Below are 23,801 nucleotides of genomic sequence, written 5' to 3'. Positions count from 1 at the left end.
AAATACTTATTTGGGTAAAAGCAGTCTATTTAGATTTGTTGTTTCTAAAGCATTTAAAATCTTTTCCAATTTCTTGTCGTGCTCTAGCATTTAGCAGGCCCATTTACAATTAACTACAGTTTTCTTTTCAGGGATTACAAAGAGAGAAAAATTGAAATCCTCGAAAGTCATTTCCCCTGATTCCTGTCATTTTCATGTAAATAGCTACTGGATGGAAAACATCCAGAAGCACTGACTTTAATCCAAATGGCAGCTTGGCTAGGAAATGGTCAACATTGTTGAATTTGACAAACAAGTAGTGTAGACAGGTGAGGAAAAGCTATGAGAAATTTATGGGTAAAGCGGCTATTTAATGAGAAAAAGGAGTGTTCTACTATCTCAAAGAGAATAAGTGATAAACGGAGACGAGAGAGCCTGGATTAGGATTCTGAACTCCAGTCAGACATAGGCTTTTTCTTCTCAGTCTCAGAAAGGTGTTTATCCGTCTCTGGGTAGAACTATGAAACAGTGGACAATCATCTCAAGTTTAAACCACACAACACAACCTTCCCAGGGATGATATGCAGTGTTTTACATGTATTTTCTCCAACCCTTGCAAAATCCAGGCAAGGCAATATCACGAGTATTGTTTTAGTAAAGCCAGGCCCAAGTTCACACTGTTTAGGAGGCAGAACAGGAATTTGACACATGTCTACCGCTCCAAGATGCAGGCCTTTCTCTAGTGGAGCACATCAACCCCCACTTCTGTTACCAGCAAATCGCCCCCTTCCTCCCGAGCCTCTCCTACCTGACACCTGCCCCGGGCCGCTTCCTGACCATTAACTCGCTGTCTGTATTCCCAGAAGGCCTTTGATTTCCTGCTAAAAGGATAAAGGTCAGAAAATCACACCAATGGTACATGCTAGCCCGCTTTGCCTGCTTTAAATGAAGACAGGATGCCTGGAGTTGTTGCAGTCATTTTGTGACCAAGCAGCCACAAACATAAAAAAGACAGATCAATATGCTGAAGATGATGAAGGAGAAAAAATATTAGCCTGGGTCTTCCACGGCCTGCCAAGCAGCAGAACCACTGCCCATAACTGTCTCCTTCCAGACTCCTTGTTATGTGCGAAAGGTGAACCTCTACTTTATTAAACGACTATCAAGTTTTCTGTTACCTTCATCTATGAGCTTTCCTACCTGACACATTAGTGTGAGCAGAAGGCTGACTAACTAGGTATCAGGTAGCTAATGATGTATGGATCAGGCAAGGAGTAACACGGTCTCTCTTCCTTCCCACTTCCTGTTCCTTATCCTGACACCATCTTGAGGAGAGACAAATCTGCAGGTCCTGAGGCTTTTCTCTTTCTCCTTTTAGAAGCTTTTTCTCTTTCCCCTTTAGGAAAGGGCTGTCTCCCTAGGTCCAAGATCCTAGAGGTCAGCTCCAGGGACTTGCCTTTCAAACATAGCCTTTCTCAGGACAGAGGGGAAGCTGCATCCTCACATGGTCAATACAGAGAGAATAAAAGCACAGGCTCCTTCTGTGGAGTAGACCATTCTGAGGGGTAACATGAACTCGAGGGATGGTGCCCCTGGACATTTCTGTTTGTAATTTGCTCCCAGAAGTCCTGTTCCTTTTTCTTTTTTCTTCTTTTATTGAAATGCAGTTGACATACCATATTATGTTAGTTTCAGGTGTACTACATAGTGACTGACTTCTACATGCATTCTGGAATGATCACCACGATGAGTCTAGTCACCACCTGTACCCATACAAAGGTATCACAGTATTATGGGCCATATTCCTTACGCTGTCTAGCGCATCCCTGACTTACTTATTAGGGAGGCTTGTGCCTCTTAATCCTTGTTTCCTACTTTGCCCAACTCCTACCCCCTCCCTTGTACAGCCATACTTTTGTTCTCTGTATCCATAAGTATATTTCCATTTTGTTTGTTTTGTCTTTGATTCCACATAAAAGTGAGATAGTGCAATGTCTGTCTGACTCTGACTTATGTCACTTACTATAAAACCCTCTCGGTTCATTCATGCTGTTGTAAATGGCAATATTTCATTTATTTAATGGCTGCGTAATATGCCATTGTGTATACCATGTCTTCTTCATTCATTTGCCTATTGACAGAGGCTTCAGTTGCTTCCCCATGATGGCTATTGTAAATAATGCTACAATGAACATTGGAATGCATGTATCTTTTTGAATTAATGTTTTTTGTTTTCTTTGGGTAAATACCCAGAAATGAGAATGCTGGATTGTGTGATAGTTCTATTCTTAATTTTTTTAGGAACATTTATATTGTTTTCTACAGTGGTTGCACCAATTTACATTCCCACCAACAGTGCACAAGGGTTCCCCTTTCTCCACATCCTCACCAACTCTTGTTATTTGTTGTCTTTTAGAAGACAGTCATTCTGATGGGTATGGGGTGGGTGATGGCTCTTTGTGGTTTTGATTTTAATTTCCAGGATGATTAGTAATGTTGAGCATCTTTCCATGTGTCTGTTGGCCATTTGTGTGCCTTCTTTGGAAAGACATCTATTCAGGTCCTACAGGCTGTTTGTTTTTCTGATGATGAATTATGTAAGTTCCTTGTATATTTTGGACATTAACCCCTTATTGGATATACTGTTTGCAACATCTTCTCCCATTCATAGGCTGCATTTCCATTTTGTTGAGTTTCTTTCACAATGCAAATCCTTTTTTAGTTTTATGTAGTCCCATTTGTTTATTTTTGTTTTGATTTTAGATGAATTTACCATATAAGGTTATTTCTGGGCTCTCTATTTGGTTCCATTGATCTGTGTGTCTGTTTTTGTGCCAGTACCATACTGTAGTTTTGCAGTGTAGTTTGAAATCAGGGTGTGTGATACCTCCAGCTTTGTTCTTTTTCAAGATTGTTTTGGCTATGTGGGATTTTTTTTGTGATTCCATACAAATTTTAGAGTTATGTTTTCTAGTTCTGTGAAAAATGCCATTGGAATTTTGACTGGGATTGCCTTGAATCTGTAGACTGCCTTGGGTAGTACGGTCATTTAAAAAAATATTAATTCTTCCAATCCACGAGAATAGTATAATCTTTTCATTTGTCTGTGCCATCTTCAATTTCTTTCATCAGTGCTGTATAGTTTTCCCAGTACAAGGCTTTTATCTCTTTGGTTAGATTTATTTCTAGGTATTTTTTTTTTTCTTTTTAATGCAGTTGTAACTGGGATTTTTTCCCTTAATATCTCTTAATTGCTAGTTTGTTGTTAGTATATAGAAATGCAACATATTTCTGTGTATTGATTTTGTATCCTGCAACTTTACTGAATTTATTTATTAATTCTGGTAGGTTTTTTTTGGATGTCATATTTAGGATTTTCCATATATCATATCATGTCATCTGCAGTGACAGTTGTACTTGTTCTTTTCCAGTTCAGATTCCTTTTATTTCATTTTCTGTGTGATTGCTGTGGCTAGGACATCTAATATTGTGTTGAATAAAAGTTGACAGAGTGAGCATCCTTGTCTTGTTTCTGATCTCAGAGGAAATTATTTCTGCTCTTTCCTATTGAGTAGGATGTTGGCTGTAGATTTAGCACATATTACATTGAAGTATGCTCCCTCTATTCTCACTTTATCAACAGTTTTTATCATAAATGGAAGTTGAATTTGTCAAAAGCTTTTTCTGTATCTATTGAGATGATCATAAAACTTTTATTCTTCAATTTGTTAATGTGATGTATCACATTGGTTTATCTGCAGATACAAACCATCCTTGCATCCCTGGGATAAATTCCATTTGATCATGATATATGATTCTTTTAATGTGTTGTCAGACTCAGTTTGCTCATATTTTGTTGAGGATTTTTGCATCTATGTTTATCATTGGTATTCGCCTGTATTTTTTTTTTTTTTTTTTTGCAGTGCTTTTATCTAGTTTTGGTATCAGGGTGGTGCTGGTCTTGTAGAATGAGGAACAGTCCTTCTACAATTTTTTGGAATAGTTTGAGAAGGATAGGTGTTAACTCTTCTTTAAATGTTTAGTATAATTCACCTGTGAAGCCATCTGGTCCTGAACTTTTGTTAAATGGGAGGTTTTTTTTTTTAAATTTTTTATTACTGATTCAATTTCATTACTATTAATGTCTGTTCCCATTTTTTATTTCTTCCTGATTCAGTCTTGGAATATTGTATGTTTCTAGGAATTTATCCATTTCTTCTGGATTGCCCATTTTATTGGAATATAATTGTTTGTGGTAATCTCTTATGTCCCTTTGTATTTTTGTAGTGTTGGTTGTAACTTCTTTTTCATTTCTGATTTTCTATATTTAGACCCTCTGTCTTTTTTCTTGATGAATTTGGCTGAAGATTTATCAGTTTTGTCTATCTTTTCAAAGAACCAGCTCTTAATTTCATTGATCTTTTCCATTGTTTTTTTACACTCCATTTTATTTACTTCTGCTCTGATCTTTATTATCTCCTTCACTATTAACTTTGGGTTTTGTTTGTTCTTCTTTTTCTAGTTTCTTTAGGTGTAAGATTAGGTTGTTTATTTGAGTTTTATTTTTTTTTCCCTGAGGTAAGCCTGTACTGCTGCAAACTTTGCTCTGAGAGCTGTTTTTGCTGTGTCCCGTGGATCACTGTGTGCCCATTTTCTTTTGTCTCCACGTATTTTTTGATTTCCTCTTTGATTTCTTCAGTAGCCTTTTGGTTGTTGAGTAGCCTATTCTTTAGCCTCCACATTTTTATACTTTTTTCTAGTTTTTTTCCTTCTAGTTGACTTCAAACACTTGTGGTCAGAAAAGATGCTTGATAAGATTTCAATCTTCTTAAATTTAGCGAGGCTTGTTTTGTGGCCTAGCATGTGATCTATTTTGAAAACTGTTCCTGTGTACTTAAAAACAATGTGTACTCTGTTGCTTTTGGATGGAATGTTTTATATATATATATATAAATTTAATTTAATTATATATTAATTATATATATATATATATAATTTAATATATATATTAAAACCATCTGGTCCACTATGTTGTTTAAGGCTAGTATTTCCTTACTGATCTTCTGTCTGGATAATCTATCCATTGATGTAAGTAGGGTATTAGATAACTCAACCATTATTGTGTTCCTGTCAACTTCTTCCTTTATATTTTTTAATATTTGCTTTATGTATTTAGGTTCTCTTATATTGGATATATATATATATTTACAGTTGTTATATCTTCTTGTTGGATTGATCCCTTGATTGTCATAGGCTGTATTTCTTTGTCTCTTGTTACAATTTTGTTTTAAAGTCTATCTTACCTGATATAAGTATCACTACTCCAGCTTCCTTTTTATTTCTATTTGCATGGAAATAACTTTTTCCATCTCCCTCACTTTCAGTCTGTGTGTGTTTTATATTTAAAGTCAGTCTCCTATGGGCGGCATATATATGGTTCTTGCTTTTGTATATGATTAGCTACTCTCTGCTTTTGATTGGAGCATTTAGTCCATTTACATGTAAAGTAACCATGTATAAGTATGTACTTATTGTCATTTTGCCAATTGTTATCTGGTTGTTCTTATAGTTCATTTTTGTTCATTTCTTCTTTTGCTCTCTTCCCTTGTGATTTGATGACTATTTTTAGTGCTATGTTTGAATACTTTTGTCTTTTTTTGTTTGTGTATATATTATAGGTTTTTGGTTTATAGTGACCATGAGGGTCATATATAACAACATATACATGTATATATATATAGGTGATTATTATTAGGTTGATGATCTTATAATTTTGATTGCATTCTAACATGCCTGCCTTTTTACTCCCCCTGCCCAAAGTTTAATGTCTTTGACATCATATTTTACATATTTTTGTTTTGTGTACCCATGAACTACTTATTGTGGATATAATTTTACTACTTTTCTCTTTTAACTTGCTTCTTAGCTTTATAAGTGGTTGATTTAACCTTTACTGTATGTTTGCCTTTACTAGTGAGATCTTTTCCTTTCATAATTTTCATATTTCTAATTTTGGTTTTTCTTTTCTGCTTAGATAAGTTCCTTTAACCTTTTTTGAAAAGCCAACTTAGTGGTGCCAAACTATTTTTAGCTTTTGTTTGTCTGTAAAACTCTCTCCTTCAAATCTGAATGATACTCTTGATGGGCAGAGTATTCTTGAGTGTAGTTCTTTTTCTTTCTTTCTTTCATCCCTTTGAATATATTATGTCATTTCCTTCTGGCATGCAAAGTTTCTACTGAAAAGTCAGCTGATAGTCTAATGGGATTTCCCTTGTATGTCACTAGTTGCTTTTCTCTTGTTGCTTTTAAGAGTCTCTCTTTATCTCTAATTTTAGAGATTTTAACTATACTGCACTTTACTATACTCTACTCTATTTTAATTATACTGCATTTTAGTGAACTTCTTTGTGTTCATCTTGTTTGTGACTCTCTGTGCTCTCTGGACCTGGATGTCTGTTTCCTTTTCCAGGTTAGGGAAGTTTTCAGCTATTATTTCTTCAGATAGTTTCTCTGCCCATTTCTCTCTTGCTTCTCCCTTTGAGATCCCTATGTTAGTATGTTTGATGTCCCAGAGGTTTCTTAAACTATCCTCATCTTTAAAAATTCTTTTTTCTGTGCAGCATGGGTGATTTCCACTATTTTCTCTTCCAGTTCACTGATTCATTCCTCTCCATCATCTAATCTACTTTTGATTCCTTCTAGTGGATTTTTAAATTTCAGTTATTATATTCTTCCATTCTCTTTGGTTCTTCTTTATATTTTCTTACTTTTTGTTAAACTTATCACTGTGTTCATCCATTCTTCCCCTGAGTTCACTGAGCATCTTTATGATCATTACCTTGAATTCTTTATCAGGTAGATCACTTATCTGCACTTTTCTTTTTTTTTTTGTTCTTTACCTGAGGTTTTGTCTTGTTCCCTTATTTGGAATATAGTTCTCTGTCTCCTCATTTTGCCTAATTTTTTTTCTATGTATTAGGGCAGTCAGTACATTTCCTGATCTTGGAGAAGTGGTCTTATGTGCAAGATGTCCTATGAGGCTCAGCAGCACACTTGTCTCTGGCCACCAGAACTATATGCTCTAGGGATGCTCTCTATGTGGGCTGCATGGGCCCTTCTGCTGTGGTGGGGCTGACTGCTCTGGGTGTACTAGTGTGTAGGGCTGCCATAGACCCTACTGGCTGCCAGCCCACTGGTAGGCAGGGCTGGGTCCCAGTACAGCTGGCTGTGTGGCCTGGGGGATCCTGGGCTGGTGCTGACTTGCTGGTAAGCCCCATGCTAATAGGCTAGAGGGAGGACTCCAAAATGAAGCTTGCCATAACCAGTGTCCTCATGGTAGAATGAGCTTGTAAAAATAGCAGCTGCCTGCATCTTTGTCCTCAGGAAGAGACCCAGTTGCCTCTTACTTCTCCAGGAGGCTCTCCAAGATCAGCAATTGGGTCTGGCCCAGGTTCCTTTTAAATTACTGCCTCTGTACTGAGACTCAGAGTGTGAGATTTTGCATATGCCCTCTGAGAGAGGAGTCCTTCCTATAGCCCCCTGGCTCTCCCATGTGCAAGTCCCACTGGCTTTCAAAACAAGACATTCTGTGATTCATCTTTCCAGTGTAGAACCCCTGGGCTGGGGAGTCTGATGTAGAGCTTGGACCCCTTGCTCCTTGAGGAGAGCCTTTGCAACTGTGATTATCATCCTGTTTGTCAGTCACCTACCTAAGTGTGTGGGTCTTGACAATGCTGTGTCTCCACCCTGCCTACCTATCTCATTATGGTTCTTTCTTTACATATTTTAGTTGTGGAAAATCTTCTCTGCTAGTCTTCAGGTCATTCTCATAGAAAGCCGCTTGTAAATAGTTGTAATTTTGGTGTGTTTGTGGGAGGAGATGAGCTTAAGGTCTTCCCTCTGCCATCTGGCAACCAATTTCCCATGAATCTTGTTTAAATTTATACCATATGCCACTAATGAATCTGTGCCCCACCAGATTCCTTATTTTCTCCTATGTTTTCAGTGTCTCTCCTCTTTGGTATAGATTCATTGCCTGCCAATCCATAGCTAATGTTTTCTTACTCTCCAAATTCACTGTCCTTTCCAGAGAAGGACACATGTGTGATCACTGGACACACCTCAAGACCAATGGCATGTGTCTCCCCACTCCCTGGGATACCCCTTTCTGTTTACAGAACCTGAGTTACATGCCCATTATTGTATCTATCACACTGTATTATAAATACATTTGGGGTCTATTTTCCATAGTACATTACTTAGAGGGAGGAAAAATTGTACTATGTATTCTTGACATCTCCAGTCCCTGGAGAACCCCAGGCACAATATGGGCACATAGTAAATGTTTGTTGAATGAATGGATGACTGACTTACTAAGAGGAAATAAACAAACATTGCTTCAGTTTTCAACCTTAGGTGTCCAAAAGCACTCAAGTTCCTATGTCTCCAGGTTCATATGCCTGGGTGACTAGCTCATGTGACACTAAATAAAAGTGCCATATTGGCAGGGATTGCCAATGTGGCTGAAACAAGCACTTAAATTTCACCATAGAACTGTGCTTCCCCATGTTCTAAGCTTCAGTGGAACCCTAATACGGAGCAAAAAGTAGACTTTAGTGTCAGTCAAAAGGTTTGCATTGACTGAGCCACTCATTCATTCATTCATTCAGAATACATGTACCTACCACTTACTATGTGCCAAGCATTGCGATAAATGTTAAGACTGTAAAGATAAAAGGCACAAGTCCTGACCTCATAGAGTGTACAATGTGTGTGTGATTCTGTGTGTAGGGGGCAGCTGACATAATTATAATTATTATAACATAGTTTCTGTGCTCTGATGGGATATGCACAGGATAACACGGCAACTAACATGATGCGTATCTAGTAGTTGGGGTATCAAGGGAGACTTCCTAGAAGAGGTGACTTTGGAGTTGAGCTTGGTCTTCATTGCATCTTCCATGTATTTGTGTGCTAAAAAGGTGAAGGCAGGGTGAGGAAGCTTGAAAACTGTTCCTATGTGAGCTGTTTGCAAGCTTCTTTGGACCCATATTTAAAGAACTCTTGGAGTGTGCTTGCCTTGAAATATTTATAATGGATAATATGGTGATCTTGCAATCAGAGCACTGTATGATATTTATAGCTAAATTAAGATAATGATTCATTCAAGATGTCTTTCAACATATTTTCTCTAGCGTAATGTACCATGCCAGTTGGTACTGCAAGTATAAAATTATTTCACATGGATGGGTCTCCCCATGAAGGAACTTACACAACACAGACATGATACTAAGCAGAAAGTGGTGAGTGAATTAAGGTAAATGAGACTTTTCTTAGAAGAGAGAAAAAGCTTTCTATCAAGTATAGGATGGGATTAGGAATGCCTGTAGGGGGAGGGGATGCAACTTGAAGAAAGGGTAGATTCTAGAAATATGAAGATAAAGGGGACAGCATTCTAAATGTACTAGAGCTGGAAAGATCCACAGAGATTGGCAAGTCCCGTACTTCTCAAACTTTAATGTACAATCACAAGTCACCTGTTAAAATCTTGTTAAAACGCCAACTGTGATTCAACAGGCCCTAGTGGGACCTGGGAGTCTGAATTTCTAACATGCACCTAGGTGGTCTGAAGCTGTTGGTCTCTGGGTTACATCCTGAGTAGCAAGGTCCAGTTCACATGCATCAGAACAGATCAGAATCTTGAAACCCAGGGCAGGAAGGGACTCGCCCAGGCCACGCAGATGATTAGTATGAGAGCAGCCCTCTGTCTCACGCTGCAGCGGCTCGGCAAGTAGTGAAAAGATCATAAGCTTTAGAGTCAGACTGATGGAGGCTCAATCTTGGCTCTGCTGTTTACTCGCTGCAAAGCCTTGGGCAGGTCGTTTATCCTTCCTGTGCTCCAGTTTTCTCATTTGTAGAACACTGATAAATATCTCCTAGCCTGTAGAAGAGCTGTGATAAGTCAATGGTATGACTGGCATACAAAGAAACGCACAACAGTGTCTGGAACATAGTAAGTGATCGAAACACACACTGTGTCTTCTCTTCCTTTTTTTGCCATGTTAATATTGCCATCAGTGCACAAGGCTTTATCTCCATCATCTCTCTCTCCCAGGGCCTAGGCTGCACTAGCATCCAGTGACGTGCAGGGGGCCAGTTAACACTGGCTGCCAAACGGTGCCTGATTAAGGCCAAAAAGGGTGACTTCTTTCTTTTTCTTTTCTTTTCTTTTCTTTTTTTTTTTTTTTTTTTTGCTGTCTCTTTGGAAAAGGATTCAGAAGGTAAACATATATCCACTAGTGAACTTTATGTATTTCTTTGCAATTGAAGCCTTTGAAACATCTGCTTGTTAACAGAAAATAGTTAATAGTTGAGCAGCTATTATCACAAATATTAACGGTGGATGCTTTTCATCCCACTGTGATTAATGCAGGATTTGTTTTTCCTGAGTCCATGATTTTTTCAGGCTATCTCAGCTACTTAGATAAATACTAAGAAAAACTCAATCTAATGGTTTTCAAGGAGACAAAAGAAACAATGACTTGTGAAATGCCTTCTTTAACATGAAATTTCCTATTCTAAATACTGGCAAGCAAAAGAAAGGATTCTGCTGTTTTGCATTGTATGAGGGTTAGATTTAGTCCACCTGGAAGATGGTAAAGGTGAAAAGAAGAAAAAAAATCTATGAGGAATTAAACTTGTTAAATTGTGCAGAGCCATTGTAAGAGCTGCTTCAGAAATCAGTTTAGAAATCACTGCTCTTGTATCTGAATCATTAGAGACACCAGCATCACCCACTTCTTATTACTGCAAACATAGCAACAGTTGCCATGCTAGCCAGAGATTCGAAGCACAAATGCTAGAGTCAGGAGGGAGTGGGGTGGGGCCAGGGCCGGAGTCATGGCTACTGAACAGCACAGTGCTGCCTGTACAGATTTAATTAGGCCGGTTGTTCCCTTTGGTCCCTGGGCTGGGTCCTGTCAGACATTTCAGTAGAGCAGAAGCAGGCTCAAAAGCAGCATGTTTGGACCAAGTCTTACTATCAGTCGTCCATGAACATCGCCGCCAACGGCAGGATCTGTGTGCTTTGATGAAGGCAAGAGTGTGTCTCTGCTCGCCTTTCAGTTATGAATGGAGAAAGGGCCAGGGTTTCTGTTCATTTCCAGGAACGAAAAACTCATAAAATCCTTATCATTATAAAGTCAGGCTATTCGTTGTCCCAATATGTCATTTCGTCTAATTGAAAACTGAGAAATCTGTCACCATTTATTTAGCAGTTTGCCTCCGGCGAATCTTTGCAGGTTCCCTTCCTGTGACTGGGAATTAGTTAATTAGTATTACAAAACACTCCAAGAGGGAAGCGCACTCTGGCTCGCCCCCTGGGTTACGAGGGGACCTGTTTCAGGTTGCTAACAAGCGCTGCTGAAGGATAGGAAAGAACATGAAATCATGAGCATCAGAACAGCCGAGGCGAGAGCTGCATCTTCCTCTCAAGTGCACATGTTGTGACCTAAATATGTCACTCGCTCACTCTTTTCATGCAAATCTTTCATGTTTGACAATCATTCAGGTCCTTAAAGCTTATGAAGAAGGTGCCAATTTTACACACGTAGGAGTCTTCTCATATTTTCACTTTTATTCATTTCCCATTTTTCATCACTTCCTCTTCTGAACAGATTACTTTGTTTGATGTTATTTCTTCTACATTTTTCATGGAGAAAGGCTGTTTCAAACGAAGGCTGGTTTTCAAGTCGAGGGGCTGAAGGGGAGGACTGACATTTTTCACATGCTCCTAACTTTAAGGCTGAACGCCTCAGTTCGGCGTGAAATCGCTAACACTCAGGACAGCCGTCAGAGGGGCTTGAAGGCCTCAGTGTGGTTTGTCAACTGATTGCTAGGTGGCGCTAGAGAGCAAGGCAACTAGAACAGAGCCACTAACCCGATTGCTCTTGGTCCACATCAGCTGAAAGCAAATTCTTACGGAGAGCCCTATAGTATTTCAGCTCAGACTATTTCCATTTCTGATAATTTGTAGGATATCAGCAGCATGAGATGCAGAGGGCACCAGCAATCAATTCACAGTCTTCCTTTCACTTTTTGTGCATATGGGAATTGTTTTCTGATTGCACTATAGTGCTTCCTAGCTGTGGCGAAGAGGTTTTGTGTAAATACAAATGGATGGCTATGCTTCTTTTTTTTTTTTTTTACCTTTATGGAAATCGTTTTAACTTCCTGCAAGACCTTCTTCCACTTTCTTTAATTCTCCCTCTTTATCAGATGACATTCAGGGACATAAAGAGGAGGTATAACAGGCATTTTCACACCCTCACATCAATATGCATAGCTATGTGTTTTCTCTCTCAACCCCACACCCATGACATTAAGGAATTTTCTGCTTTTGTTAATTAGAAAAATTTATGGGCAGATTTGAGCTTAAACAGAAAGAGATAAAAGGCAACTGACAGGCATCATGGCACTTGCTTAGATTCCAGCTGCTCGCCTTTGGCTTTTATAGTTTTCTAGCACAGACCCTTAATGAGCTTGGTAACTGACCTTCAGCAAGTGAGTGCCACAAAAATTATACATCCCAGAGGTGATTACTATCCTGAGGAAAAAAAAGTTCGGACAAGCTAGATCGGACAAGCAATGTCTTACTCTCATTATAGAAACAGTGTGCGCAAAGCCCATAGAACTTATGTCAAGTGAGTTAGGTGACTCCTTGTACAAGCGCAGAAGACATTGCTGAATTGAGGGCTGGATATTACTATGATATTCTGATACACACTGAGTTCTTTTGTAAACACTATAGATGTGATATTTTAAATTAACAATGTTTAGTAAGTAAAAATGTAGTTTAGACAGCCAAAGATGCTTTCTTTTTATTATTTTCTTAAATTTATAAATCTTAAAATAAATTCTATGTAAAAGCTACTAAAGAAATATTCTGGGCCTTCACTGTGTTTCGCATGTGAAAGGGCAGGGTTTCTCTTCATTTCCAGAATTAAAAACAACTCATGAAATCCTCATCATTAGATACACTTTTTGTTGCACAAAAATGTCACCTAAAAGATTTTTTTTTAATACAGTGAATGCAATTGACTACTATAGTGGAGAGTTCATTTAATGATGAAAAAAGTCTGGTTTTACAATGTGCTTAATTTGATAAAGAAATCGTACGAAAGGAGAGTTGTCTTCAAAATCTGTCCCCAGATATTTAGAAGCAAGGAGTTCATCCTTTTATATGTTCTGATTAGTTTTTGCTGCATCTAGAAATGTGGCCAGGGAGTCAGGCTGGCTTCCAGAGACATGATTAAAGACAGGGAAGGCAGGGTTGTGCCATGGCATGCTGGTGAATGAGGCAGCAGATGTGGAATTTGTTGTGTTCAGGTTAGTTCTATATCAGTGCAGGCAGCTGATTAAAAAGACATGTAATGGGCAGGCATTAACTGAGGTAAAGTGGCTCGTGTCAGTAGTCAGAATGAGAAGGGAAAATTTCCCTTCAAAGGCTGTGTTGGCCATAGGCTGAGAGTGCACTATGATCCATTGAACCTGGCAGAGCTTTTGAGGGAGGCACTTCAGTACTCTAGACAGCTCCTCAAAGCCCAGACCAGAGGTTAGAAGCTTCTGCTTCTTACAGATAGTTCAAACATGTTGGCCAAGCACCATCTCCAGAGACAGCAGAGTGTAACGGAAACGCTGCCAGACAGGCCCAGATTCGACCACTAACTACCATTTCCCCATTATACAGTTTCATTCCAATTACTTAAATCGTCTGAGTCTCAGTTTGTTTTATCTGAAAAATGGAAACCTGGAGGCCTATTTCATAAGATTGTTTTGTGAAGGTTAAATGGAATAATGTTTGTGAGGACCCATCATGAGCAGTTCATTCTTTCCACAAGTAGGTATTTAGCACCTATCAGACCCTGTTGTAAGCACTGGAGACAGCACCAAAAAGGAGAGAAGGTCATGCTCTCACCGTGTTCACAATAAAAGAGTAAGTGATTGACTAAAACTTTAATTGCAGGCTTATGTATATGCTCTGAAGAAGCTCCCCTACTGATTCTTGTGGGTCTAACGCTTGAATTTTATCGGACTACACAGGGAGAAACAGCATGGGCTCAACAAGGTGGGAGGTCAGATAGAAAACACCTGTATAAAGCTGACATCTTCAAAGGACAACACTAAGATTGGCTTGAACTGGGAATAATAAAATCCATTCTATACAGGAAGATACAGAGGATAATTGCTCCATTTCATCCTTGGCTCTAGGTAAAGTGAGTAAAATGATAAAATGAAATGTGAACCCTGAGAGGTCCCATCCACAAGTCCACACATATGCAAGTTTTAAAACAAAACTATCAATACGTGTGTTTTACGAAAAACTCCAGGTTGAAGGTTTAAAGTGATCCTGTGGTTTAGTGTCCCTAGATAATCAGCAAGAGCAAAAGCAAATCATCTGTGAAGTAACTTACACCAAATAAGGGTAAAAAAAAATTGTCAGGAATAAAGTTTCAAGGAACATGAGTCACAATACAAACAAATATATTCTAAATACAGGATGAAACAAAGAGCAAGAATTATCAGAAATAACCAACTACATAATTAGATCTACAAAAACTTCAGATACAGAAATATCAGATATTCAGACAAAGAATATAAAATAAATGTGTGTGAAGAAGGGAAATAATTTAAAAGAATGTAGAAGAAATGGATTTTCAAAACAGTCTAGTCAAATTGCAAAAACTACAATTTCTAGAATTGGAATAGATATTAGAAATTAGTTGAATTAGAAATGTAATGAACAGAACAGCATAGTAGATCCAGCTACCAAGACAATAGTGTATTGGAAGATGGATTTGAAGAAATTACCAGAATAAAGAAAGTACAGGGCGGAAAATATATTTTTAAAAAGAGAGAGATTAAGAAATGTGGAAAATAGAGCAAGAAGATCTAAAACACATCTAATTAAAATTCCACAAAGAGAGAGTAAAGAAGATGGGGTAAGACATATTAGAAGAGGTAGTGGCTGAGAAATTATCCAGAATTTATGAAAGATGTCAATCTTCAGATTCTGGACACTCAACAAATTCAAAGCAAGATAAATAGAAAATAAATCCATATCTATACACAACATAGTTAAACTGCACAATAGCAAAGACAGAGAGAAGTTCCAATAGCACTTAGAAAGGGCAGATTGAAAATTTTTAAAAATGACAATTAGATTCACAGATGATATTTTAACAGCTATAACAACAACAAAGATGTGGAAAAGCATCTTAAAGATACAAGAGAAAAAAATAAACACCTCAAATCCCATATCCACTGAAATATCTTTCAAGAAAGAGGGAAAATGAAGGTGTTTTCAGATGCTTACTTCTAACAGTCATGTTAAAGGAATTTTTAAAGACTGCATTTGAGGAAAAGAAAAATGATCTAGGAAGAAGGTGTAAAATGTAAGCATAATGAATAATGAGACAGTAAATATGCATAAGTCTAAATAACCCATAGCTGTATAAAACAATAAAATAATACCTAAGCTGTGGAATTTAAAAATCATGAAGAAAGTAAAATAATGGACAGAAATATATAATTCAGGAATGATTTGAAACTAAAATGCTCTAAGATCTCTGTTTTGTTTGGGAGTAGGACAAACATCTTAACATAAAATTTATTGTTTAATAATATGTTAGAGTTTCTAGGGCACCCACCAAAGAATAGAAAAACAGAATGCCTGTTCAAATACCCCAAAGGAAAACAGGGAAAAGGATAGAGGGAGAAAAATACCCAGACAGAATAAAATAATATGGTAGCAATGAATTCAAATTATTCCAGCAATCACAATGAATGTAACAATATGACAAAAGGTATAACAACCTCACAGAGAAGATTATAAAACCAACTAAAAGATATTAAAGAACATCTAAATAAATGCAAAAAGCACTATGTTCATGGCAAGGGAGACTCAATATCATAAAGATGTCATATCCTCCCATACTGATCTATATGTAGGTTTGAAATATCTATAATCAAAGTCTTACATCTTTGTGGAAAATGCAAGCTGATTATAAAATTTATATGGAAGAGAAAAAGTCAAGAATAATCAAGAATAGTCAGGATGGGATGTGCCATATCAGATTTCAAGGCTTTAAGACCGCTATTGTAATTAAAATTGTGTACCACAGACACAGGGATAAACATCCAAGGGAACAGAATAGAAAAACTGAAAACAGATCTGTCTAAATGCAAGTCCTCGATACGTGAGCGAGCTACTAGTTCAGATCACTGGGAAAGGGATGACCGTTCCTTTTAAAGTGGAGGGCAGGAAAGTTCACAGTCATTATTTCATGTTTGTTCATCCTGTTCTCCTTACACCTCAACTGTATCCCCATCATCTCTCTCTTCAGTGAAAACTTTCTCAACTTACCTCATTTCAAAGCCATCTCTCCATTTTTAGACACACTGGGAATGAATACGTCAGTCATTCATGCCATGTACCTACATTCTATTCGTTTATTAAAAAGAAATGGATTAACATTAATGCCCTAATAGTGAGGGGGTGGGGTGGAAAACAGTTTGAGTTAACTGGTGGTTCATTATTTTTGGACAAAAACAAATTTGAACTTGACAGGAATGTCAGGGTCAAAAAACTCTGAGGGCCACAGTATTACTCACAATTTGGAAGCACAAAGCATGGTATTCACAGCCCAACTAATGATTCCTCTAATTTATTATAGATAAAACTATTTAATATTCACTGCACACAATTCAGTTATAAACGAGATATTGTAGGTGCCTGAATAAAAACAAAAGAAAAGGCAATTTCTGTCCTTAAAGTATTTGTGAGCTAATGGGGAATTGAAAATAAATAACCATAATATCAGACAAAATATCATAAACACATAAAGTGGCACAAATTGCTGTGGCCTTTGGAAAGGCATGAGTGAGGAGGAGTTAGACCCAGAAAAGGCCCTCTCACGACATAATGGTCAAGCTGACTGAGATGTTACTGTAGGCTGATTAATATTTTGACAAGATTGGGGGCAGGTGTCCAGGTTAAAAGATAGGACATGGGAATAGGCTGGCAGTCAGCTAAAGGCAGGGTGTGCATGGAAAACAGGAGAACGTCTAGTTTGTCTACAGTGTGCGTGTGCAAGATAATTCTTTAGTTCATGGAATTGTCCAAATTCAACACTCTGGCTCCAGCTCATGAAATATCAGTAGCACCTCCCTAGTCACTGGGACTACCCAAAAAATACCTCCCAGTTCCAAAAACCCTACAACGTTTTTGAGATGAGAAGAGACAGCATTACTCTCTGTCTAGAACCACCAGAGCATCTGATGTTCAGCGGGAGGTGAAACTGGAAATGTGTATCACTGGTCATTTTGGATTCCAGGATGACATAACTTCACTGAATTTTAGAGGCAATGAGGAATTACTGGTGGTTTTAAAGTAGGGTAGTGTTATAATTGGAGTTCTACTGAAGGGAGACTATGCTGGCAGTGGAGGGCTGAGAGATTAGGGTATGGGGAAGCTGGATGGCAGGAAGAGAAGGTAAAGATGCCACAAAGGGAACACAGCAGCCACGTGTGGACAGATGGACTGGGGGCTAACTCTGTGAGGGAAGGGGGCGGGAAGGGAGTTGAAGCCATGGATTGCATTAAATCAGTGACAAAGAGAGAAGTGAGGAGGGGGAAGTTTCACTTGGTCCTGAGCACGGTGCTGAAACTTCAGATTGTGGTGAGCTGACAAGAGAGACAAAAATGGGGATGAAGAAGGAACTGGAAGAAAAGTGAACAGTTAAGGAGCCTGAGGGAACTGTCAGAACAAAGAGTACATGGAGGAGAGGAGGCATATTAAAAAGCGGAGTATTCGACTTGCAGAGGTATGGATGCAACACCATGGCTTGTTCTTGAAAAACATCGTGCTCCCCAGCAGTGAATGGACCCCTCACCACTCTTTTTTCCTTCCCTCCCAGGAACATCAGTTTCCTGGTGCTGTCATCTTACACACTTGCTGTATTCTGGACAAACCAAGTATAAATTAAAATTGTGTAACACATTCAATTTTTATAAGTTGAACTGCATCCTAAGTGCACTAGGCAAGCTTTCTATTTAAAGGACCCCTTTGATGGACACTTTTGTAATGTGGAAAATTAATTCCAAATGAATCTGTTTCACAGCTCCAATCTCTGGATCTCTGGTTTTCTTCCCCTGGACAGCTATTTAGGTCATCGCATTCTATTCTCAGAGCCCAGCCCTGCACAAACACTAATTGGTTTTCACATCTGAAAGGTTGTGTATCACTTTGTCGTTTCTAAATTTACATGATGTAATCCATGTACAAGATGGGAGATTTCATACCCTGTGGGAGGAGCAAGTGCCACATGCTTCATTTTCCAAATATATCTAGAGACACAAAATATTTTAAAAGAGGCAGAACTTCAGGAGTGCCTTTCTCAAACTCAGACTTCACCAATCTGTGGTTTCAGTAGGAATTAGAGAATGCCTATTATCTGTGGAGAAAATATCTGACAAAATTTCCCACCTTGGTGCTTATTTTATTAAGGAAAATAATAATTAAAAACAAATGTGGAAACGAACCACCACCAAACCCCGCCACTGTATCAGACATTACAAAACCACAGGCTATAAACTTCATAACTCAAAAATTGAAAAATAAATGCACCATTTTTAAGACTTTGTTGAGGGCTCTGAGACTTCAAATTGGGAACATACATTAGTCAGAATAATGTGTCTAATCTAGTTCCCATGTTTTAAAGACGTAATACTGGGCTAAAAATTACACCTTGTGTGATTGTAATGAATTAGAATGCTTCTTAGATCAGAGGCAGCTAGCACATTGCAAGGACTTTTGGGAGAGACCACACCGGTATTCAGTCTTCAGGATGATCTCCTTGGTCACAGCTGCTGTTTTACCATTGTTCTCATGTTCCTCTTTCATTTACCCCATCAGCTGCATCGGAGTGACTAGCAGGTTGGATTGTAGCATCTCCTCTAGCATGCTTCTCATGCTTGGATGTACATTGGACTCACCTGGGAAACTTTAAAAAGATTCTGACGTCTGAATACACCCCATAAATTTTGGGTTAATTGGTCCTGGGCACTGGTGCTTATAAAAGCTCCCCAGGTGATTCTAATGTGCAGCCGAAGTTGAGAGCCACTGTCTTCCAGGCTGTTAAACTCATGAACCCGCTGGATCCTTGGGCTCTTTGACTTTCAGGACCTGTGGATCTCTGGTCTCCTTTGCTCTGTCTTTCATATACACAGGGTACAAAGATAGGATCGGAGGGGAGTAGCTGAATTCTTTCCCTGACCAACTTCCAGAAGAAACTGGAAGAAGTCCAGCAAATACAGCAATTGGAAAAGCATATCAAGCTTCTGAAAAGTGACGTCTCTGTGCCAGAGAAATTCAGAGGGTATAGGGGAGTCCTGGGGGAGAATTCAAGTTCCACCTCCATAAATTTAATAAAGTTACCCTTTCTGAGCCTTGGTTTCCTCATCTATAAAAATTGGAATACCTACTTTCTAAGGTTTACTTAAATGACTGTTCAAACTGTCTAAAATAGTGCCCAGTGCGCAGTAGAAGTACAATAGGGGTAGTTATTTAAATGGAAAGAGGAGAGAAAATAAAGTTTATTTACTGATTGTGCTCCAAATTAAGAATAATTACAATTTACTGAGCCAATTTACCCTATTCTTTATCTATGAAACAAATATTTATTACATATTGACTTCATTCCAATCACACTGCTAGCTACTAGGGATACAGTTACAAATAAAACAGATGTGATTCCTGTCTTGGTGCACCTAACAACTTAGCTAAATGCTTGCCCTTGATTTCAAGCAGTCCGAAGACTGAACTTACTAGAGGATGGTACAACTACAGACTGACCTCCAGCACACCCTCGCAGCAAATTCGCAGGGTATGCTGGGCTGTTAAGAGAAATTTGTACCAAGTAGACAGACAAGCACTTACCAGAGTCCTATAACTGTTTTGAAGGGCCAGGGAGGGATATAAAAAAAACCTTATGAGAATATCAAAGGGAGCATCTCAAAAAAAACCTTATTTTTTTGCCACCCTATTTGGGCAGTTTTAGGAGTAGTGGCATACATTCCTGGGTGTCTGAAGGCCAGAGAAGCTGCGTTCCTTCCACCCTCAACTTGTCCAGTTGGATGTCTGCTGTGTTCCTATGCTGTGTAGCTGTCAATGTATTGTAAGTCGTGTGACTTACCTACGTGATAGGAACTTGTATCCTTTGCTTGGCTCTGTTGGCATTTTTCAACAAGTCACTTATTCCTGTGACAATACTGCCCCTCCCAATAACACTCCTAAGAGCTGATATTATCTGTTTTTTACATATAAGACTTAAGTAACTTGCCCAAGGTCACTGAGCTGGTAAGAGGCAAAGCTGAGACCGAACCTCAGCTGTGTCTGACCTCACTGCTCGTCCCCTTAACATTTGCCTCAAGTGGACAAGCCTCGGGTAACTTGCTTTGGAAATATCAAAATCTGGCTTTTCAGAAAATTAATTTTAAAACCTCAAGTAATGAAGAAGAAGAGATGGAACTAGAAGACGATACTATGTCTGAACCTAATCTAATTTTGGCCTATGTGCCCCTTACGAAATTATGTAAGAGACCGGAATCCAATAAAGAATTGTGTCCAGTTTGCCTTGGTATCAATCAAACTCGCTGATACTTAATTTTATGACATTCCATAGATTAAAATCCCCATGATTCAGAGTCCTATCTCTTCCTAGCTGCAGCTGCAATTCTTTCGTCAGACTAGGAATATAACTACACTATAAAAGCAACAGTAGCAATTTGTAGATGGTATAAGATCTCTTGCTCACTCCGGATAATCTTTCCTGCCTTCAGTATAAAAATGTTTACTCTGATGACAGAGTGTGAGTGTATGTATGTGCATGTATGTGTGTCTAAGTGCACATGTGTAACGGCTCATGTGCAAATGCTCTGGAGCACATGTGGAAGGACAGGGATTTTAAGCCAGTCTTTCCTCATTTTCCATAGGTTACAGTATGCACATCTGTTTGGACCACAGGTGGCCCATATGATCCCAAGGGGCCAATCACATTCTCTCTCAGGGCAGACTGCACTTCCTCCTGACTCATTCCACACTTCGTATCTATGCCACTTGAGCAAAGGCTTTCAATGTGTGTGAAGCTGGGCTTGTCCTCTTAGCTTCCAAGACTTCGCCCATGAGAATAACAGGCAAAAAAGGAGGGGGAGGGACATGTGCAACTGACTCGGATACAACCTGCAGCTTAGCATCACGCCCACCTGAAACCAGTCCACAGACACATTAGCAAAAAATAAATGCTTATGGTTGTATACCCTTGAGTTTTGGTATGGGTTTTATATAGAATTATTATGGCAATAGATAGCTGATATATCTCTTCCTTGAAACTTTGCAATTAAACTGAGAGACAGCGAGACTGTTGGGAATGGGGGCATGTCAGTGGCGGAGCTTGCTATAGAAGAAAGCTGAACTCTTTCTTTTTTTCCCTTTTTTTCCTGACTTGCCCCTTTGCTTAAACTTTTTCTTTTTTTTTGGTTGATTTTTCTTTTTCATTGAGGTGAAGTTCACATGACATAGAATTGACCATTTTAAAGTGAACAATTCAGTGGCATTTAGTACACTCACATGTACAATATTTTGCAACCACCACCTCTATCTAATTCCAAAAAAATGTTCATTCCCCCCAAATAAAACCATGTATCCATTAGAGAGTTACTCCCAATTTCCTCCTTCCCTGCCCAGCCCCTGGCAACTACCAATCCACTTTTTGTTTTTCATGGATTTACCTATTGCTATGGCCTGAATGTGTCCCCTTCCTCCAATTTCCCATGCTGAAGCCCTAACCCCTGTAGGACTGTACTGGAGATAGGGCCCTTAAGGAAGTGATTAAGGTTAAACAAGGTCAGGAGAGTGGAGCCCTGGATCCCATAGAACTGGTGCCTTTATAAAAAGATAAAAAGACTCCAGAGCTCTCCCTGCCACGTGAGGGTACAGTGAGAAGGTGACCATCTGTAAGTCCCACCAGAACCCAACCATCTGGCACCCTGACCTCAGACCTCCAGCCTCCACTGTGAGAAAGTAAATTTCTGTTGTGTAAACCATCCAATCTATGGCATTTTGCTATGATAGCCCAAAATGGACTAATACACATATTCTGGATATTCCTACAAATAGGGTCATACAATATGTAATATTTATCCCTGGCTTCTTCCAGTTAGCAAGTTTTCAAAGTTCATCCATGGGTAGCCTGAATCAGTACACCTTTCCTCTTTATTATCAGCTGAATAATATTCTATTGTGAGGATACCACCATTTTAATCTATTAATCAGCTGATGGATATTTGGGTCGTTTCCATCTTTTGGCTGTTGTGACCGGTGCTGCTATAAACATGTGAGTACAAGTATTTGTTGGAGTATCTGTTTTTCAGTTCGTTGGGGTATATACCTAGGGGTGGAATTCCTGGGTCATATGGTAATTCTCAGAATGCTGAATTTTTGGTGCCCAGATCCTCTAAGCTATTTCTTGATTCCCACACAAGGAACTCTTCCTTGAACTCATAAGAAAAGCCCAGAATACTTCCAGTACATTCCTTTCATTGCTGTAGCTAGAAAATTCTTGCTTAATCAAGAGTTAACTACTGTTACTTGAAGCTCAGAGAACCTAAACTCATTGATAATGAAATTTATAATTTTTAGTCATAATATTAGAAGGAAAAAAAAATGGGCTCCCAACTCCTCTTAACAAAGTTTGCCACAGGGGTGGTAAATCCCCAGTTGATACTAATCAGATCAGGTGACTTTCTTGACGAGATTCTGGACTCTGACTCGACTGTGTGGCTGCTGCTTAGATTATCACTTACCTCTGGGACCAGGCGGCGAAGGACCTTGCATTTAGAGCGTATTCCAATTCAAAGCGGCTGCGCAGAGCTGCCACGTGGCTCCGGCCAGGCCCCCCGCGGCTCGCCAGACAGTCGGAAGAAGAGGAAGGTGAGAGAGACCCACTGCTGTTACTTGACGCAGGAGACATCAGCTGAGTGAAGGAGGGGCAATTTCAATCACTTAATAAACCCAACAGGCTTAAAGGCGTAGCATAGAATGTAGATTTATTTTAACTTTCTATTCTAGGATTTCTCATACTTTAATTTCTCCTCATCTCAGCTTGTTTCTGGCTTCTCCTTTCAGCCTCTGAAGGCAACACTTGGCTCGCTTAATTTACTTTTCTAACCCAGTTCTATGCTGAAAGCTGGCCCATAAAACTTCTGCTCATGTTTCAGAAAACACAGCAGACTCAAATCAGATTCATAAAATAGATAGAAGGCTATTATTTAATGGTGAAAGGATTCTCTACATTTTTCACCATGGCAATAAGACCCGTGGCAGAGTTCCTTTAAACTGTAGCTTAAAATTATTCCCTTTACAGGAAATTATTCCCTTTACATAAAATGGATTTATACACTTTTCTAAGAGTATGGAATGTATGTATAAAACATCTATTTTATAAAGGAAGGATGTTTTAATGCCTGGCAAGCATGAGGACTAAATAGAGTTGTTGTAAGAGAACTTTTAAAAATAGTTACAAATAGCTCCGTATGGTTAGAAAATAGAAGAGTGTGAGGAAAGAAAATGAGAAAGAGAAGAGGAAAAATAGAAGAGCGGTTTTCTTGAATTTTTGACAGCATTGCTGTTTATGAACTCCACCTAACACAAGTGAGAACATCAGTGCTTTTGACATTATAATTTCGTAAGACACGTAGACAGGAAA

At 38.8% G+C, this 23,801-nt stretch overlaps 1 protein-coding gene across 1 annotated transcript in view; it reads right to left on the bottom strand.

Annotated features, from left to right (window-relative positions):
* Positions 1-23,801, bottom strand: part of LOC102519218 (serine/threonine-protein kinase TNNI3K) — a 285,392-nt gene that overhangs the window by 28,990 nt on the left and 232,601 nt on the right. The window contains exon 24 of the mRNA XM_032494576.1: positions 22,900-23,069. Coding sequence (XP_032350467.1) covers positions 22,900-23,069 — 170 coding nt within the window. The remainder of the gene's footprint in view (positions 1-22,899; positions 23,070-23,801) is intronic.

The sequence above is a fragment of the Camelus ferus genome, chromosome 13, assembly GCF_009834535.1.
Source record: "Camelus ferus isolate YT-003-E chromosome 13, BCGSAC_Cfer_1.0, whole genome shotgun sequence".
NCBI classification, from domain to species: Eukaryota; Metazoa; Chordata; class Mammalia; order Artiodactyla; family Camelidae; genus Camelus; species Camelus ferus.
The sequence above is the reverse complement of the archived record's forward strand: the minus strand, read 5'-3'. Positions and strand labels throughout refer to the sequence as shown.